Source organism: Polyodon spathula, chromosome 14, assembly GCF_017654505.1.
Source record: "Polyodon spathula isolate WHYD16114869_AA chromosome 14, ASM1765450v1, whole genome shotgun sequence".
NCBI lineage: Eukaryota > Metazoa > Chordata > Actinopteri > Acipenseriformes > Polyodontidae > Polyodon > Polyodon spathula.
The window spans coordinates 13,232,838-13,253,119 of NC_054547.1; the positions used below are offsets into that span (position 1 = coordinate 13,232,838).

Below are 20,282 nucleotides of genomic sequence, written 5' to 3' on the forward strand. Positions count from 1 at the left end.
CAGAACAATGATTCATATGTTTTATTAGCCTTGCAAACATTGTGTATATTCTGTTCAGTTTGTTTGTTTCCAGTTGAATAGCATCTTCTTAAAGCTTATTTCAGCCATGTGCCTACAAAACAAACATGCATTAGTCAAGTCATTGCTGCTGAACATTGAAATAGAAAAGTGGCCGTTGACTTAGTGTGCCATATTTGGATACAGCTATTATAAGATGAAGTAATAATGTGCGAGTTATACATACAGGACTTTCCTCATGACTGAAGGCATATTTGATTGATTAGTGAGACTGTTTATTACACCAGAACACTTTTTAAACTTAATTAATTCCTATAAAAAAAGTCTTTATCCACAGTCTTTTAGCAGTCAACTTGCAACTTTCACAACAGGCCTCATCGTTTGTTGCAGCAAGAAATTGTTTTAAAAGTAAATTATTAAAGCTAAAAGTTTATTTATCTTTTGCATACAAACCTTTATACATGTGGGCAAAGACCGTTGTCCTTTATGGCAGTGTCCTGTTAATGAACTGCTATTCCGTGTAGCCCCATGTGTACACTCAAATTCAACTGTAGAATCATATTTTATAAAGACTGTTGATGTTGGTGTATGCTGTCTTGATCTAATGTTCCTTTCCTTCATGTCATTGGCTGTAACAATACATGGCTCTAAAGTAAAGCAAACCGCACAAGAATTAAAAACATTTACATATACACTATTTCACACACGCACCCCATACATACCATAGAATACATTTACTGGTACATTAAGCTACTGGCATCATTGTTGTAATGATATAGAGTTGTGCTTTTAAACTATATAAATTGTTCAGTATGATACTGAACTTCTGGATACCATCTGCCCGATTATGGTTCGCCGGAGCCTGTTTTCTGTCCTAAATTTCAAGGTCATAGTTGTACTCAATTTACGAAGCACGATCAAAGCCCTGATTAACATACACTACTTAAAAACTCAGGTTCATTGCTCTTGCTGATTTCAAGGTAGAAAAATACATACAATGATATTCAGACTTACCTAAACAAATAGGTAGTCTCTCCCACGTTCCTCTGTTACAACTGGCTTGGTTTGATCCTTTAAGTACATAGTAATTTTGGCATTTGTATGTAACCATTTCACCGTTTTTATAGACTCCAGATGTCTTTAGCTTTTGTTCAATGATAGCATTATTCACTAAAGGTGGTAACCCGCACTCTAAACCTGACCCCGATCTTGAGCCTGAACAGTAGAATGGAAAGGGTTTTTAAAATTATATTATTCTCTTACCCACATGTCTTTCATGTTAGTTAATTTCCAATTCTTAATTATGTTTTCCATCATGTCATCAAAACTTATTTTTGAAAAGATTAAGCTCCGCAAAGTTTGATTTAAATATTTTAATACAAGGCAAAAACACTCTAGACTCAATGTATTTCATTAACGATACAATTATCAGAAGGAAACCTTGCACAAATGTTTAAGGTAAGACTTTAAATTAGTCTCTCTATATCTCTAACCTTTAGCCACACATTGATGATGTTAAACACTTTAAATTGTTCAAGAGATTATCCAAGGCATATCTTTAAAAAACATAAAATTACACTTTTATGAAATCAGTTCACACTGATAAAACAAAACCAAACCTACTGATACATGTTGGTGCGCTTGACCACTTTCCATGCAGACATGTGCTATAGGGATATGATCCTTCAAATTCATAACCCAGGTTGCATTGGTATTCAATCCAGTCATTTTCTCTGTATTCTCTCTTTGCTCCTCGTGAAATGACAGCATTAGCCACTGCAGGTGGTAGCCCACACTTTGGCCTTAAACCTGAAAAGATAAAACCTCTTTAAGCTGTTTTTGACTTAAGAATTATTGTATTGTTTTAATGTAAAAAAGTGATACAATAGCAAAACTGCGATGACTTAACAATTTTACTGTTTCCGACCGGGACAAAAAATGAAGGCTGAAGACTGGGACAATCAGTACCAGTTTTCCCAGGATGTTTGGTAACCCTAATGTAGTTCTCAAAGGCATTTGATTTTTGCTCTACTTGTTTCCTTACTTTGTTCATACTTCATATGAAATGTACTGAACAGTACTGAGTGCAGGTCAAACCCTCTAAATGGACCCAGTGTGAACACAGTCTAAATTACTCTCGCTAACCTTTAGTCTCACACTGATGATGTTAAATACTTCATCAAAATCTATTAAAAAAAACTGAATTACACTTTTCTGAAATCAGTTCACATTGATAAAAACAAAACCAGACCTACTGATACATTTTGGTGCATTTGACCACTTTCCTTGCAGACATGTGCTATAGGGATATGATCCTTCAAGTCTATAACCTTGGACGCATTGGTATTGAATCCAGTCATTGTCTTCATAGTATCTCCTTTCCCCGTTGATAATTTCAGCATTATCCACTGCAGGTGGTGGATCACACGTTGACCTTAAACCTGAAAAGATAAAGGGCCATATGCATAAAAGATGGTGGTAATTTCCGGCTATTAAATAAAAATGACTGGTTGGCATTTAACGAGCAATTTATAAAATGACACCCTAGCCATTTTACTGACCAGTAATGGTTTTAGATGTGATTTGCCATCACAGATTGTTACCAAGAGACTATCTAACCAATTGTCAGAGGTATGCAAATGAACTCAAACTTTTTAAGCTGTTTTTAACTTAAGGATCTGTTTATTGTTTATTCTACCTGACAATAATACATTTATTTAATAAAAAACACATCTGAATTACAATTTCATTATATCACATCATTTATTGATTGACCATACTGTACAACTCAACTTTAAAAAGTTATGGCATTGGATTTCCATAAACACCTAGGTATAAAGGAAATTTATAAATCATTTTGTGAATATATATATATATATATATATATATATATATATATATATAATATATATATATATTGTTTATAGTAATTTTATGACTAAAACACCATGTTCCGGTACACAAGGCCAACTGTTTAAGAAAAAAAAAAACAGGCTCACATTCAGGTGGGTTTGACCACTTTCCATGCAGACATCTGATATACTTGTATGAATAATGTCCTTGAAATTTATAACCCCTCTTGCATTGGTATGCAACTTGGTCATTGTTGTCATAGAATAATTTTATCCTTTGTATAATGACAGCATTGTCAACAACAGGAGGTCTTCCACATCTCTCTAAAAACAAAGAACAACCTTAAGCTACAGTCAAGCCACCTTAATATGACTTCAGTTAATTTTACCTTCTGATTATTATCTTCACATTGAAATGTTCTAGCTAGATTATAATGGCCATCAAATGGGACAAGCTACTGATAAAATCACCTTGGTTTGTGTCAGTCAATCATGCATTAGAAATGTTACTTCCTTGTAAGCTTCTCCTGGGATTGTCTTGGCCTCAGGTCCTAGAGTGCTAAAGCAGGCCTCACTGCTTGCCCCTCTAGAAGGTTCCCCCCGGTAATATGTGGAAAGAGTTGAAAATTGCTGTTCACCAAAGGTCCCCATCCAACTTGACGGAGCTTGATAAATTTAGCAAAAAAAAGAATGGGCAAAAATTGCGGTGTCCAGATGTGCAAAGCTGGTAGAGACTTATCCAAATAGACTCATGGCTGTAATTGCTGCCAAAGGTGCCTCTACCAAATATTGACTCAAGGGGGTGAATACTTATGCAATCAATTATTTTCTGTTTTGTATTTGTAATTAATTTAGAACATTTTGTAGATTTTATTTTTCACTTTGACATTATGGACTTTTTTTATGTTGAACAGTGGCAAAGACTCCTAATTAAATCCATTTTGATTCCATGTTGTAATACAATAAAATGTGGAACAGTCCAAGTGGGGTGAATACTTTTGAGAGCCACTGTATATGGACAGTGTACTGCGCGAGGCTCCACTCCCTGAGCTTGTTGCCATGGAGTTACATCTCCTGTCCAGCATGCTGCTGCAGATCTTCGTCTCCAGTGGCAAGCTCTTGGCTGGAGCCTGGCTAGCGTGATTGTGGCTCGTAGACAGCTGTGGCTGTCACAAGCCAGAGTTCCTGATACGGATAAGGCCGCGCTTACAGAAACGCCTATATCCCCAGGACATACCTTTGGGCCAGCCGTGGAGAAGATCTTACAGAGTTCCCATGAGGAACATGAGGACGTGGCCAGTCCACACACTAGCCTCACAGGAGGCGTTTTCAGGGCCAGGCGCCCTAAACAGCCACCCCAAACTGTTTCAGCCTCAGCAGCCCTAGTAGGGACCCTGAAGGCTGGCGGCCTCAGACCTCTGCAGTAATGGCGCGCTTGCACCTCTCCTGGGTGCTCACGACTGTGCAAAATGGTTACTCGCTTCAGTTCCGCTTAGGACCTTCTCCCTTTTGAGGCATCACGAATACTTTCCTGACAAACCCTCTCCAAGCCTCGGTACTTCAGAAGGAAGTGGCCGCCTTGCTGTGCAAGCGAGCCATTCGTCTCGTAGACCTCACTTCCCACAGAGAGGGGTACTACTCTAGGTATTTTCTGGTAACCAAAAAAGATGGAGGCTTTCACCCCATCTTAGACCTGAGGATCCTCAAAGGGTTCTTAAAAGCAAGAAGGTTTCAATCACTGACGCACTGTCACATTCTCCAGTCCATCCAGCCAGGCGACTGATTCATCACCATGGACTTACGGGACATGTACTTTCACATTCCCATTCGTCCATAGCACAGGAAGTATCTCCGTTTCTCTTTTCAAGGAAGCATTTATGAGTTTGCTGTGCTGCCATGCGGCCTCTCCCTAGCTCCTTGTTCGTTTTCAAAGTGTGTGGACACTATCCTACCCTCCCTGCAGTGGCAGGGGATCAGAGTAATAAACTATCTTGACTGGTTGATTTGTTCCCAGTCGCGAGAGGGAGCACTGGCCCACTGCACTGTCGTGACAGAGCATCTGGCGAGGCCATCTCCATCAACGATGCATAGACTCGGCTTACACCGGTGCAGTGCAGGACATACTTGGGGCTCCGGCTGGACTCCAGTATGATACGTGCATACTTGTCAAGCTATCCAGGGTTGCCTCTCCCTGTTTCAACAGTGATCGCAGGTCATCCTCATATTGTGCCATAAACTATTGGGTCTGATGGCCGCAGCCATATCGGCCATTCAGCTGGGTCTGATTTGCATGTGCCCACAACAAGCGTGGCTCAGTGTGTTCCACTTTAACACCAAACGAGACGATGCATTGCCCCCTATGGTATTACGTCCACCGCTTATGCGGTCCACTCAACGTAGATACGTTTTTGTACGCATTCCCGCCTATACAGCTGCTCCCGACGTTTCTCGAAAAGGACCAGTTAGAAGAAACACCAGTTCTCCTAGTGGCCCCCAAGTGCTTGAAGGTGTATTTAGCAGCAATCTCTGCTTGCCATGCCCCTATAGTTTCAGTATCTCTGGGAACACACTTTTTAGCTACTTAAAGGCACTCGGCGATTACACCCTCCCAGGAGGACTGTTCTCCTCGAATGGAGCTTTAATATTGTACTGGAGGCTCTCATGCAAGCCCCGTTTGAACCCATACACTCCATAGAGTTGAAGTACCTGTCTGTAAAGACAGCTTTCCTGGTGGCTATCACCTCCGCTAAGTGGGTCAGTGCGCTGCAGGCGCTGTCTGTGCACAGCTCCTGCATGCGTATTTGGGAGGATGGCAGCAGGGTGTCTGCGCACCAACCCTGCTTTCCTCCCCAAGGTGATCACAGACTTCCACACTAATCAGTCTGTGGAACTGGAGTCCTTCCATCCACCTCTGTTTGCTTCAACAAGGATGAGAGATTGAATTTCCTCTGCCCAGTATGGGCATTGAGATGCTACATGGATAGGACAAGAGCTCTGCGTCAATCTGACCAGCTCTTCGTCTGTCACGGGACACGGACTCTAGGACCGTCCCTCTCTAAGCAGCATCTGTCACATTGCATTGTGGACACAGCCTCGACTGCGTATAAGAACATAAGAACATAAGAACATAAGAAAGTTTACAAACGAGAGGAGGCCATTCGGCCCATCTTGCTCGTTTGGTTGTTAGTAGCTTATTGATCCCAAAATCTCATCAAGCAGCTTCTTGAAGGATCCCAGGGTGTCAGCTTCAACAACATTACTGGGGAGTTGATTCCAGACCCTCACAATTCTCTGTGTAAAAAAGTGTCTCCTATTTTCTGTTCTGAATGCCCCTTTTTCTAAACTCCATTTGTGACCCCTGGTCCTTGTTTCTTTTTTCAGGCTGAAAAAGTCCCTTGCGTCGACACTGTCAATACCTTTTAGAATTTTGAATGCTTGAATTAGGTCGCCACGTAGTCTTCTTTGTTCAAGACTGAACAGATTTAATTCTTTTAGCCTGTCTGCATATGACATGCCTTTTAAGCCCGGAATAATTCTGGTCGCTCTTCTTTGCACTCTTTCTAGAGCAGCAATATCTTTTTTATAGCGAGGTGACCAGAACTGCACACAATATTCAAGATGAGGTCTTACAAGTGCATTATACAGTTTTAACATTACTTCCCTTGATTTAAATTCAACACTTTTCACAATGTATCCGAGTATCTTGTTAGCCTTTTTTATAGCTTCCCCACATTGCCTAGATGAAGACATTTCTGAGTCAACAAAAACTCCTAGGTCTTTTTCATAGATTCCTTCTCCAATTTCAATATCTCCCATATGATATTTATAATGTACATTTTTATTTCCTGCGTGCAGTACCTTACACTTTTCTCTATTAAATGTCATTTGCCATGTGTCTGCCCAGTTCTGAATCTTGTCTAGATCATTTTGAATGACCTTTGCTGCTGCAACAGTGTTTGCCACTCCTCCTACTTTTGTGTCGTCTGCAAATTTAACAAGTTTGCTTACTATACCAGAATCTAAATCATTAATGTAGATTAGGAATAGCAGAGGACCTAATACTGATCCCTGTGGTACACCGCTGGTTACCACACTCCATTCTGAGGTTTTTCCTCTAATCAGTACTTTCTGTTTTCTACATGTTAACCACTCCCTAATCCATGTACATGTGTTTCCTTGAATCCCAACTGCGTTCAGTTTGAGAATTAATCTTTTGTGCGGGACTTTGTCAAAAGCTTTCTGGAAATCTAAATAAACCATGTCATATGCTTTGCAATTATCCATTATCGATGTTGCATCCTCAAAAAAATCAAGCAAGTTAGTTAGGCACGATCTCCCTTTCCTAAAACCATGTTGACTGTCTCCCAGTACCCTGTTACCATATAGGTAATTTTCCATTTTGGATCTTATTATAGTTTCCATAAGTTTGCATATAATAGAAGTCAGGCTTACTGGTCTGTAGTTACCTGGTTCAGTTTTGTTTCCCTTTTTGTGGATCGGTATTACGTTTGCAATTTTCCAGTCTGTCGGTACCACCCCTGTGTCAAGAGACTGCTGCATGATCTTGGTTAGCGGTTTGTAAATTACTTCTTTCATTTCTTTGAGTACTACTGGGAGGATCTCATCCAGCCCAGGGGATTTGTTTATTTTAAGAGCTCCTAGTCCCTTTAACACTTCTGCCTCAGTTATGCTAAAGTTATTTAAAACTGGATAGGAACTGGATGACATGTGGGGCATGTTGTCAGTATCTTCCTTTGTAAAAACTTGTGAAAAGTAATCATTTAACATATTTGCTATTTTTTTTTCTTCCTCTATGATTTTGCCATTTGTATCTCTTAAACATTTAATCTCCTCTTTGAATGTTCTCTTGCTGTTGTAATATTGGAAAAACATTTTGGAATTGGTTTTAGCTCCCTTAGCAATGTTCATTTCTATTTCTCTCTTGGCCTTTCTAACTTCCTTTTTGACTTGCGTTTGCAGTTCTGTGTACTCTTTCTGTGTACTTTCTTTTTGGTCCTTTTTTAATGCTCTGTAAAGTGCCTTTTTTCGCTGAATATTTTTTTTAATTGATCTATTAAACCATTTTGGCAATTTAGTTTTACATTTAGATTTGTCTACTTTAGGGATATAATTGTTTTGCGCCTCTAGTACTACGTTTTTGAAGAACAACCATCCTTCTTCTGTGGGTGTTTTCTCTATTTTACTCCAATCTACTTCTGTTAGTCTCTGTTTCATGCCTTCATAGTTTGCTTTTCTAAAATTGTAAACCTTAGCTTTAGTCTTTACTTTTGGGGATTTAAAAAACACTTCAAATGAGACCATGTTGTGGTCTGAGTTTGCCAGTGGTTCTCTGACCTCTGTTTTAGTTATTCTATCTTCGTTATTTGAAAAGACTAAATCAAGGCATGCCTCCCCTCTAGTGGGTGCCTTCACAAATTGTGTTAGGAAGCAGTCATTTGTCATTTCCACCATTTCTATTTCATCCTTTGCGCTACCCACCGGGTTTTCCCATTTTATTTGGGGGAAGTTGAAATCCCCCATTAGTATGGCTTCTCCTTTGCTACACACATTTCTAATGTCATTGTATAACAGATTATTGTGCTCACCGTCTGAATCTGGCGGTCTATAGCATGCTCCTATTATTATGCCTTTTGAATTTTTGTCTGTTATTCTGACCCATATTGATTCGGTTTTATTTTCTTTGTCCAGGTTTAACACCTGGGCTTCAAGACTGTTTCTTATGTATAGCGCTACCCCTCCTCCTCGTCTGTCCTGCCTGTCTTTCCTATACAGTGTATACCCACAAATATTATATTCGTCCCCATCACTCTCAGATAACCACGTTTCTGTAACACCTATCACATCATAGTTACCTGTTAGTGCAGTAGCTTCAAGTTCTAGAATTTTGTTTCTGATACTTCTAGCATTTAGATAAATACATTTAATGGTTGTCTTACCTGAGTTGTTGTTCTTGTTTTGATGCGGTCTCCCTTCTGTTTTTTTGTTGATTTCTCCCCCCTTCTTTTCTATAATGGTGCTGGCTTGCCCCCAACTGGTAATGTAGCCGCACACTCCACTAGAGGGTTGGCTACATCTTGGGGCTTCGATGTGTGATATTTTTAATGTAGCTAGCTGGGCTACGCCTTATACCTTCTCTATGTTCTACCACCTTAATGCTCTGCCTTCATTAGGCATGAGGTCCTTGAGGGTGTAAATTCACACCATTAACCGCTGTGTTAGACGGTGCTAGAGCATCCCTCATATGCTGCCGTTCCTTCTCCTGCATGATGGCTCTGGTATATATTATCCAATATGTAATGTCATTGGTGGTTGTCTTCGAATTGATTTGATGTTCATAAGTAAAACTTTGTCTTTCATTATCATATCACAGATGTTTAAAACGCTACTGGTCAAAATGACCGGTGCAGTGCTTGTAGGTAGTTCGAAATTTCGGTGCTTCTAGTGTTAAAATAAAGGTTTGAAAAGCAAAGTTATTTTTGTTTTGTTTTTTTGTGTGTTTGTTTGTTAGTTGGATGGTCATGAACTAGTAACAGTTAGTACATTATGGGTTTTATTTATGTAATTTGTAAGTGAATACGTACTGTATCTGCTATTTATGATTTATTATAGCTCTATTTGTTTTTAGCACAGCTTTTCTTATATATTGTGGCCTTAATTGGTGAACTATTGATTTTTTTTGTTGGTGAGCAATTGTCAGTCAGTTATTGTCCATGATGAATTGTTGGTGACATATTGTCCGTGATGAATTGTTGCTGGTGATGAATTGTTGGAGATGAATTGTTGGTGATGAAAAGTGTGTGACAAATTTTATCCTTGATGAATTGTCGCTGGTGATTAATTATTGGTGTAGAAAAGTTTGTGATGAGAAGTTTGTAATGAACTGTCGCTGGTGATAAATTGCTGGTGATGAAAAGTGTGTGAATTGATGGGATCAGTCACCCTCACGATGGAAAAAGAGAAACGGCTTCATCTGGATGACAGTTTTATCCGCTTGGTAGGTGGGACCAAGCGCATCTTCCCAGGAAGGGGCCTATCGGCAGCTCTGGTATAGAGAGCTCAACAATACTACCCAATGGGCAGGCATATCCCATACCTAATGGCATATCCCATAAATAATGTCACTGTCGGTCGTCTTCTCTTTCAGGGAACCAGGGTTACGGTAAGTAACCTAGCGTTTGAACTTGTGCAAACGGTATCAGCGAGGCAGGATCATAATTGGACAGCGTGCCACTGTGGACACCCCGGGAGAGCAGCTGGAGGAAACCTCACCAAGATGGGGTTCTTGCTCACCATCCAGCGATTGGTCCATATAATACTGACCAATATGACTTCAATATGTTTAAAAAACAGTAGTATTTTATTTTTGTTCAGTAACTGTAATGTCACCTTGTGTTAAATTTATTGATTTGAGTATAACTTTGTGCAAGGTGTCTGAATGGATTTGACACATACACTTAATTTTGGAAATGTACGATGAGTTTTGCAAATGTGTGACATGTTTTGATATTTGTGTTACTGTTTTAACCATTGTTTTGGGAGTAACTAAAATTGTGATTTAGCAACTGAGAAAAACTAATTCGACCTGTTTAATTGTTCTCAGCTCTTAAACAGTTGCTGAGTTCAAGTTACTTATAAAATGTTATAGTTAACTTGAAATCTCCAACTGTTTAAGAGGTGAAAAACAAGTAAAAATATCTAATTAATCAATCAACCAATCTTTATTTTATAAGGCACCTTTCATAGCGGACCACCATCACAAAGCGCTTTGCAAGATGCAGTAACAACAAGAAAATCCTTAATACATTAAACACAGTGGAAAGTGCATAATACATGAAATAGTAGCAACAACACAGCAGCTAATAGCAGGTATCAGGCTTAAAGAGCATGGAAAGCAAGAGAGAACAGGTGGGTCTTGAGAGTTGATTTAAAGCGAGCAAAGCTCAACAGAGTTCCAAAGAGTTGGAACGATGAAGTTAAAAGTGATGTGATTCAAATGTGATGCTCTTTTGCTTGGGCATAGCAAGCAGGCCAGAGTAGGAGGACCTCAGCTGGTGGGCAGGGACATAGCGGATCAGCAGGTTGAAGAGGTACTCAGGACCTGTGTGATGAAGGGCAATGTAGTTGAATAGAAAGGTTTTGAAAGTAATCCTTAGCTTTACAGGTCACCAGTGCAGCTGGGCAAGACAGGGGGTAATGTGATCATGTTTTTTACATCTGGTAAGGATCGTAGCAGCGGCATTTTGAACCAGCTGCAACCGGTTTATGGCACATGATGGAAAACCACCTTAGAGAGAGTTGCAGTAGTCGAGTCAAGAGGAGACAAATGGATGTCAAAATATCTGCATCCGGGAGGGAAAGGTAGGGATGGACTTTGGAGATGTTTCGAAGATGGTAGAAGGAAGATTTGACAACGGAAGAGATGTGGGCATCAAAGGTCAAGAAGTACACCAAGGCTTCATACTGTGGGGGAAGGCAGCAGCAGACAGTTTCCGAGGTTCAGGGCAGCTATATTGAGATCCTAGTAGAAGTAGTTTAGATTTGCTAGTGCTGAGCTGAAGAAAACTGGCAGACATGCAGGCCTCGATGTCTTGAATGCACACCAAGAACCGAACCATGGAAGAGGGGCTTCCAGGGTCGAGTTTTAAGTAGAATTGGGTGTCGTCAGCATAGGAGTGAAACATGATGCTGTGTTGAGGTTGAGGTGATTAAGCAAACTATCAGATCAATTAAGGGTTTAGTTAAGTAATTGAGAGCTCAGTTGGAATAAAAGCAGACACATGGGATCCCCACTCAGGATCAAGGTTGAGAACCCCCGGTGTAGAGTTTGTGTTTGCTTTAGTAGAATGCATACAAATATACATATAGTGTGCGTTTGTATATCTGTCTTACTGCCTCAGTATAGCGCATTGTTTGTCTGCTTAAATATTTGCTGAACTGCATATCCCTCTGCACTGCGCTGTTAGAATATTAATATTGTAGCTGCATTGTCTAGTTAAACAGCTTTTGTCAGTTTCTGCCGGTTAGAAGCTGAGATACTGACTGCAAAGAGGGGTGGGGCTGTAACACAACTGAACTTGGGGATCCAGCTGCGAGGTCTGCCAGAACAATTCGACTAATTCAGAGACCTCTGAATCCTGCATTATTACTATTTAATTTGATAGCCGACTTGTTACTTGTGTACTGCTTTGATAGGAACTGTATCTATAGATCTATATTATATTATAGATCTATACATAGTACAAGTCCAACGTTTATTTTACAAAGGAGTTGTCGGATAACCTTTTAACAAAACAAGACCTGTTTTGTAAAGAGACAGTCCGTCTCTAGTATGTCCAATAGGAATGCATGGGCAAGATGTATTATTGCCAAAATCATGTAATTATATTACATGATGCAGAACGAATGGGCTGTCCTAAAACACACAGCTTTATAGCCACTCATATAGTAGTTAATTATCCCAAACACTAGGATCCCTGTGGTTCTGTGCCATTGACTAGATAATATATAAATCACAGACTTACCTATACAGCTTGGTGGTATTGACCATTTTCCATGAATGCATCTTATAAATGTGGATCCTTGAATTTGATAAAACTCGTCACACTGGTATTCCACTCTTTGATCATGAGCATATTCATTCTGTGATGCTTGAACCAAACTTCCATGATCTATATTTGGTGGTGACGGACATTTTAGTTCTGATAGAAAAAAAAAAAAGTCTATTTATTATATAATCCTTTGTAATTCAAAACAAGTGCAACATGCATGTTATAAAATCACATTGTTCTTGCTAAACAATCAGACTGTTATTTATACAAAGCAATTTACATTTATTTTCTATTTGTGGCTTTTTACCATTCTATAAAAAAAAAAAAAAATTAAAATACTGGCCTCGTTATTAAGGAGGAACAAACCAGAAGCCTCGGAATTCTGAAGTGTGTTATTTTAAAGTCTGTTTTACTGAGTGAAATCTGGTGTATTGATGTAGCTGTGGAAATTGTGAATTTCATGGACACGTGTGTAGTTTAATAGTTTAAAAATAGCTTGGTTCACTATAAAGTGCAGGGCAAGTGTCCTGAGGGTTCTAAAATGATGTGGCTGGAAACAAGTAGCACACAACAGAGTGTTAGTGAAATGAGTCCTGGTTGCAATGTAGTTAAAACATAAAGGATGGGTGTCAAGTAGACAAAGTGACATACTACCTTTAAATAAAACTGTCCATGTACATGGCTACTGTACCATATTGTTACACTGGTGGAATATATACAGTGCCTATAGAAAGTCTACACCCCCTTGAACTTTTTTCACATTTTGTTGTGTCAGTGCCTCAGAGTTTCATGCATTTAAATGAGGATTTTTTTTTCCACTTATCTACACACCATGCTATACACTGTTAAGGGGAAAATAGCTTTTATTGAGAAACAACAACAACATATATATATATATAAAATACAAAACAGAAAGATCATAATTGGATAAGTCTCCACCCCACTGAGTTAATGGAAGCACCTTTGGCAGCAATTATAGCTGTGAATCTGTTGGGATAGGTCTCTACCAACTTTGTACACCTAGATTTGGCAATATTTCACCATTCTTCTTTACAAAACTGTTCAAGCTCTGCCAAGTTCCTTGGAGATCGTTGATGGACAGCAGTCTTCAAGTCATGCCACAAATTTCTGACCGAGCCCCTCAAAGACATTTAACTTTTTGTTCCTTAGCCACTCCAATGTAGCTTTAGCTGTGTGCTTTGGGTCGTTGTCATACTGAAAGGTGAACTTCTGTCCCAGTTTCAGCTTTCTTGCAGAGGGCAGTAGGTTTTGCTCAAGGACTTCTCTGTACTTTGCTCCATTCATTTTTCCTTCTATCTTGACAAGTGTCCCAGTCCCTGCCGATGACAAACATCCCCATAACATAATGCTGCCACCACCATGCTTCACAGTAGGGATGGTGTTCTTTGGGTGAAGTGCTGTGTTGGGTTTGCACCAAACATAAAGCTTTGCATTTAGGCCAAAAAGTTCCATTTTAGTTTCGTCAGACCTCAAAACCTTTTGCCACGTGGCTACAGATGTCCTGAGTAGTTTTTTGCATACTTCAAATGGAATTCAAGGTGGGCTTTCTTGAGTAATGGCTTCCTTCTTGCCACCCTACAATACAGGTCAAATCTATGGAGTGCTTGTGATATTGTTGTCACATGCACACTTTGACCAGGCTTGGCCATAAAAGCCTGTAGCTCTTGCAAAGTTGCCATTGGCCTCCTGGTAGAGTCTCCTTCGTGCTCGGTCATCCATTTTGGAGGGACAGTCTGATCTAAGCAGGGTCTTGGTAGTGCCGTACACATTCCACTTCATAACAATCATCTTGACATTGCTCCAAGGGATATTCAATGCCTTTGATATTTTTTTATACCCATCCCCTGATCTGTGCCTTTCAACAACTTCGTCCCGGAGTTCTTTAGAAAGCACCTTGGTGCTCATGGTTGAGTCTTTGCTTTGAAATGAACTACCCAGCAGAGGAACCTACAGGAACTGCTGAATTTATCCTGAAATCATGTATATCACTACAATTTAACACAGGTGGAGGCCACTTAGCTAGGTATGTGATTTTGAAGGCGACGGGTTACACCTGAGCTAATTTAGGATTGCTATTACAAGGGGGTGGACACTTATCCAACCAAGCTATTTCAGCTTTAATTTTTAATTAGTTTTCTACACATTTCTAGAATATTTTTTTCAAATGGAAGCTGTGGGGTAGGATGTGTAGATAAATGAAAAAAAGCATTTTAATTCCAGGCTATAAGACAACACAAGGTGAAAAGTTTGAAAGCGGGTGTAGACTTTCTATAGGCACTGTAATGTTAGAATAAATATATTTCTTTTGTATTTTAGAAATCCAGGTTTCACAAAGACATCTCCTTGTTGTTGCCTACTACATTGAACTTATATAAAAACATTACAAAACATGATCGAGCTACAATGAAATAGTTTATAATATGTAATAAAAAGCTTTCTGTGTGACCACAAATATACAGTATATACTGTAAAACATTAAATAATTTCAACTTTTTACCTTTGCATTTTGGAAAAGGGATACTCCAGTTCCCATCTGCTTTGCAATATACTTCAGATTCACCGTCAATAATAAAATCGGAAGAGCTGCATTCAAACTTTAGTACGTTTCCATAAGGAATTGGTTCATCTGGTTCAAACTTTCCACTTGTAATTATTACATTGGTTGCAGGTTTTTGAGGTATGCAGGTTTTCACTTTAAAACATAAAGTAATCTTTTCAAATGAATTGATCAATCATTCAGTAAGGACTGCTACATTTTGCGGGTGAGTAAACTCAAGGTCGTGTTTATACAGTAAAGAGAAAGCTGCTGCAATCATGTTGGTCCCAAAACCTAACCCTTACCCTAAACCTGATTTAAAGCGGAGCTATTCTTTAAGCAGTTTTTACCTCAATAACTAGGTGCTACAGCCCTAGATCTATGGATACACTATATAAAAATGAATGGAATCTCCTGTAAGTTGCGATTACTGGAAATAAAGACATTGAGAGATTAGTTAGTTCCAAATGATGAACATAAATATCAAGAACAGAAAAATGAATTTTTGTACCATTAGGACTTTTCATTTTACTGCTCTATTTCAAAGCAGAATGACCTGTTTGAAATTAGGCTTGCTTCTTACACCAGTACAGAATCCTTTCAACTTTTCAACACGTTGAAGCTCAGTGGTCATATTTATCCAACTAACTTACCTTCACAGTGAGGAACAGCATTGCTCCATCCATTCTCTAGACAGATACGGAAATCCATTTGACTTGCCATCTGGTATCTAAATTAGGGCATCAGTCAGTGTTAGTATTTATCAAGACAATTTTTACTTGCTAATCTACTGTACGTCTGTTCCTCGGTCACTAATCTACCTTGGACAAAGGTTCTTGGTCCTGTACTAATTTCACTACTCATACTGGTTTTGATAAACTGGAAATTATAAAATTAAAACAGGTAGTCTCTCAACACACTGCTGTTTACATGTTCCCACACATTCTGGTTCTAAGCTGAATTCTACAATGACAGCATCTATTATTTTAAAGGGTTCATTTTACATAGTGTAAAGATATAGAAGGAACATTTAAGCCAGAGGCAGACAAAACAGTAACTTTGGATACCCGTTAAGAAAAATCAAAACCCAAATTTATAGCCTTGGATTTTGGAGGGCTGGATAAAACTGCTGACACTCCTGTATGTGTGCCTGACTATCATGGGCTAATTGAAAGATTGAACATTTAAGCCTAAGCTAAGCATTAAGCCTAAACTTGATACATACCCTTCATTGCAAGTGTATTGAACTTGGACTCCATAAAGAAATTCAGTGCTGTTTACCAGATGGAAATTGCCATTTATTATGTCCCCTGGATGTTCACATGGCTTTGCTGAAAATAAGTGAAAACCAAGAATAATCGAGTTTACCTTACATAAGTAATTTAGTAAACACATAAACTATTTTGCGGTATTTACAAAAGTATTTTCATGATAAAATATCACTTACGTGTACATTTTAATAAACGAGACTGAGTCCATTCCCCGTCTTGACATTTGTATAGTAAGCGTCCTCTTGAAATGTATCCAGGATGGCAGGTGTAGTATACTACGTCCCCCTCTGAGTACTTGCCATTCTTCTCATTTTGAGAAATATAAGCATTATCCACAACAGGAGGTGTATTACAGGCTGCAAAAACAGGTATGTTTAATCGCTCCCATTAAACTTGATAAAAGCAGCTTATAGTATTTGTCTTAGAAGAGCGACATTTCTCATGAAGATATGTCATATGTTGTAGTGATACCATAGTCCTTTGTCATTTGTAAATAACAGCTAACACATCTTTTAATAATAAATATATTTTTTAAAAGTAAAGTGACAATGTTGGATAAGAGGGTCCTAGGTACTCTCATTTTAATTAGTGTACTTCCCCAACCTTGTCATACCTAAAAATAAATTGTTGCTGCTGGTGTGTATTATTGGTTTAAAATTGCATTCACACATATTTTCCAGCTTCCAATTAGACAACCAAATTAGAATGTACAGATTTTACTGAAACCACTTTTTAATTTTCAAACAATGTTTACAGAGATAATGTATAATTTTGTTTTTTTGTATTTTCTTAAATGTGCAATCTTAAATAACTTACCCAGGGTTTGGACAATAACACTGGCACTCCCAAATATAAGCAATAAAACTTGATGTATTTAGGGGATTTGACCTACCTCTTCCCTAGTGCTTTTCTTTCTCCTATTCCTACCGGGTCGACCACTTACTGAACATGCTTTGATGACCACACTACCACGTTACTGGTGCGCGATCTCCCTGTTTGCATGCTGCCCCCCCCCTGGTGCATCTTAAACCCTTCCCTCGGTTCCATTTTGCTAGTATTTTTTCGCTTCACGTAGTTTCCCTGTCCTAAACTGAATTGTAAAATTTCTGCACAGAGGATAAGTATGTCCCAGCTGGTTAATGTTTTTCTACTGGTTTTATGTGCAATGACCTTTTGTTCAAATATTTGACTGATTTTGGCAATGGTGGTACATGTAAACAGAACATTTGCACACAGCATAAAACAAGTGTTAATATTGTACAGCTATGTCCAAATGTTTTGCATCACCCTATAGAATTAACAAATTTTGCTTCATAAAGTCGAATGAAAACTGCTGAATAATGTTACATTAACATAATGTATTACATGCCACTGTCAACACAGAACGCAGGTTTTGAAATGGTGAAGGCACTGATGCACAGTTTAATAATTAAACAGAGAAAATAAAAGATTTGAAAGAAACAAAACACAGGACACGACACTGGTAGCCAAAATTAATATGCAAATAAAATGTACTATCACTAAACAAGATACTGAAACACAGGAACGAATACTAAACTTACTATTTTAATTCTCCTTCTCCACATCCGTTCCTTCGTCCTGAACACACAACCCTGAGTGATTGAAAACATGCTGTTTTTATGCAGCTGTACCGAGACTCCATTGCTAATTAGTCATTCAGTTGGAGTCTCGGTACAACTGCACGTGAATTAATTTAGTGAAATTTCCCATGTTCACATATTACATTTTACCTGCACGTGAAGTGCTGTGCAATCCTCGTGCCTAAATACAAATAAACATTTTAAATCACTTGTGTTACACAGACCCATTTATATCCCGTGTACCAATTACGATACATCAACATTAACACACTACATACAACATAAAACACAAATAAATAGCACAGAGGCGGGGCACTTTGCCACATGCACTTTGATAAATAAAGTTTTATAAATACAACGTTTTTGGAAATATCCAATAATAGTTAGAATACTTTACCTTACTCCCACACTCTTTAGAAAGCCGTCTACTTTCTTGTAACCTGAATCTGGATATTCTGCAATGAAATAATTTACCAGACATTGAAGTTCTTCATCGGTTACAGCACTGTATGTGTCTTGAACAGAAAGGTCATAATGTGTCATCCTCTTCCTCATTGTTCTCACACTCACAGACAACAGGTTTGATATTTCAGGGATGGTGAATCCATACTGCAGGAGTCACTGAAGTTGTTCCATAGTGATAATCAAGGCTGGCCGGCCTCTCTCACCACTCTTTGTGGCCGCTGGTATAAACCCATTGACAGGCGCTTCCGTTCTAATAGATGATGTTCCCTTCCTAGGTTTCCTAGCACTGTCCCCCTACCATCTAAGAGGCCAGTCTCAAAGCATTTCAAAGAATACCTGAGAGGTATTCAAATCTGCAATAAATTAAATCAATATCACTGTGCTCCAAGTTGTCAAGAGTAAGCTGCTGAGCTGCAAAACGTAATATATTTACTGTATGGTCCAAGACTTCTTGGGGGACATTAGCAGTCCTTACAGATCTGTAAATTGAAAAGGTACACAAACAAATACATTTAGAACGTGATTATAATGTGTTAAACAATGTAATGACAAGAATTGTAGCACTAAAAAAGGGGCCTATCTGAGCATTACACAGGCCCTGGACCACAGAGATAACAGGGACACAAAGGAGATAGTTGCTACCGCATCCAGCGCTCAGATATCTCAATATCAATATCAATATCATTTGCAAAGCTTTTTGAGATGTTATACTAATAAAATAATGACTTGGATCGCATTATTGCGGAGTTTGGTGATAAAACTAGGGATCAGGAGAGGATTTATCAGTATGCACGTCTATAAAGAGGTATGTGAAAAATACAGCGAATAAGGGGTGACAGCTGACAGTCGCGTCTCCTTCCAGTATATAGCACACTTGACATCCGCAGGCCATTGCTTTCTTATTTTAATTTATTCTCTCTTTAATAATAACCCCATCTTTAATATTAACATCCACATGTCATATCTGTAATGTATAATTTAAAGTTATTCCCTTATTAGATTCAAAACATATCTAAAATAACTGACACTCGACACTGCTGTCTTCAATTGGACTGGAATCACGTGGTCAGCACTGTGAAAATAGATACATCTGAACAGAGACAATTTTCTAAAAAAAAAAAAAAAAAAAAAAAAAAAAAAAAAACATTGTAAAAGAGAGATTTAATGTGCTTTTGATTTTAAACACACTAAAGATGCAGATAACATAATTGTTATTTTGTGGCGGAGTGTCCCGCCCCTTTGTATTATTATTATGATTTATTGCATATTTTATTGTTGCGGCGTGGACGAAAGCCTTCGCCATTGTATGTTATTGTTTTGTGTTTATTTTAAGAACCTCGTGAAGATGCATGACTGATCAACTACTGAATAGTTAATTAGCTGACAGTCACGCATCATTACTAAACTCATGAAGACTCTGGCCGAGGGGTAATAAGATAATTACTAGCTAGCTAACCCCTCGGCCAGAATATAAAAGACCTGCAGACTGGCTGCACGGGGAAGTGTTCAGAGTGGAGAACGGTACAGGAGAGTCAGGAGGTATACGACTAAAACTAACTCTAACTATTGCTACGTCATGCTGGAGGACCATCACAGTACTTATTTGTTTGTTCGTCTACTGTTTTGTTTGTCTGTTTTATTTTGGCCTCAAGTGCCTTGTGCTGTTTTGTTTAAATATTTTATTTATTTGTTTAATAAAACACTGAGTGCAGCCATTGTATCTCAGTTTCAACCCCAGTGCTGCCTGTCTGTGTGTTCCTTCCGGGTATCTGACATCATCCACCAGTCTTCTTGTTACATACCTTCAAATCCAATTTTAAAGGTGCTACTAGTGTAAACAGTTAGCAATAACTAGGGGTCTACGTAAATCACGATTTCGCGGAAATCGTGAAATTGAGGGGTCACCACGAAATTCACCTCTTTTAGGAGCCGATGCATACAAACAAGTA

General features: G+C 38.7%; 1 protein-coding gene across 1 annotated transcript; it reads right to left on the reverse strand.

Moving 5' to 3' along the window:
- Positions 1-6: 6 nt before the first annotated feature.
- On the reverse strand, positions 7-17,138 carry LOC121327115 (complement factor H-like; the record flags this gene model as incomplete). Its single annotated transcript, XM_041270920.1, has 12 exons — positions 7-112; positions 472-665; positions 1,033-1,233; positions 1,642-1,827; positions 2,274-2,459; positions 3,018-3,194; positions 12,413-12,589; positions 14,958-15,152; positions 15,650-15,726; positions 16,222-16,327; positions 16,444-16,623; positions 17,084-17,138. Coding segments are annotated over 12 exons (1,746 nt in total), but the record flags the coding sequence as incomplete, so codon positions are not given.
- Between the last annotated feature and the right edge of the window lie 3,144 nt (positions 17,139-20,282).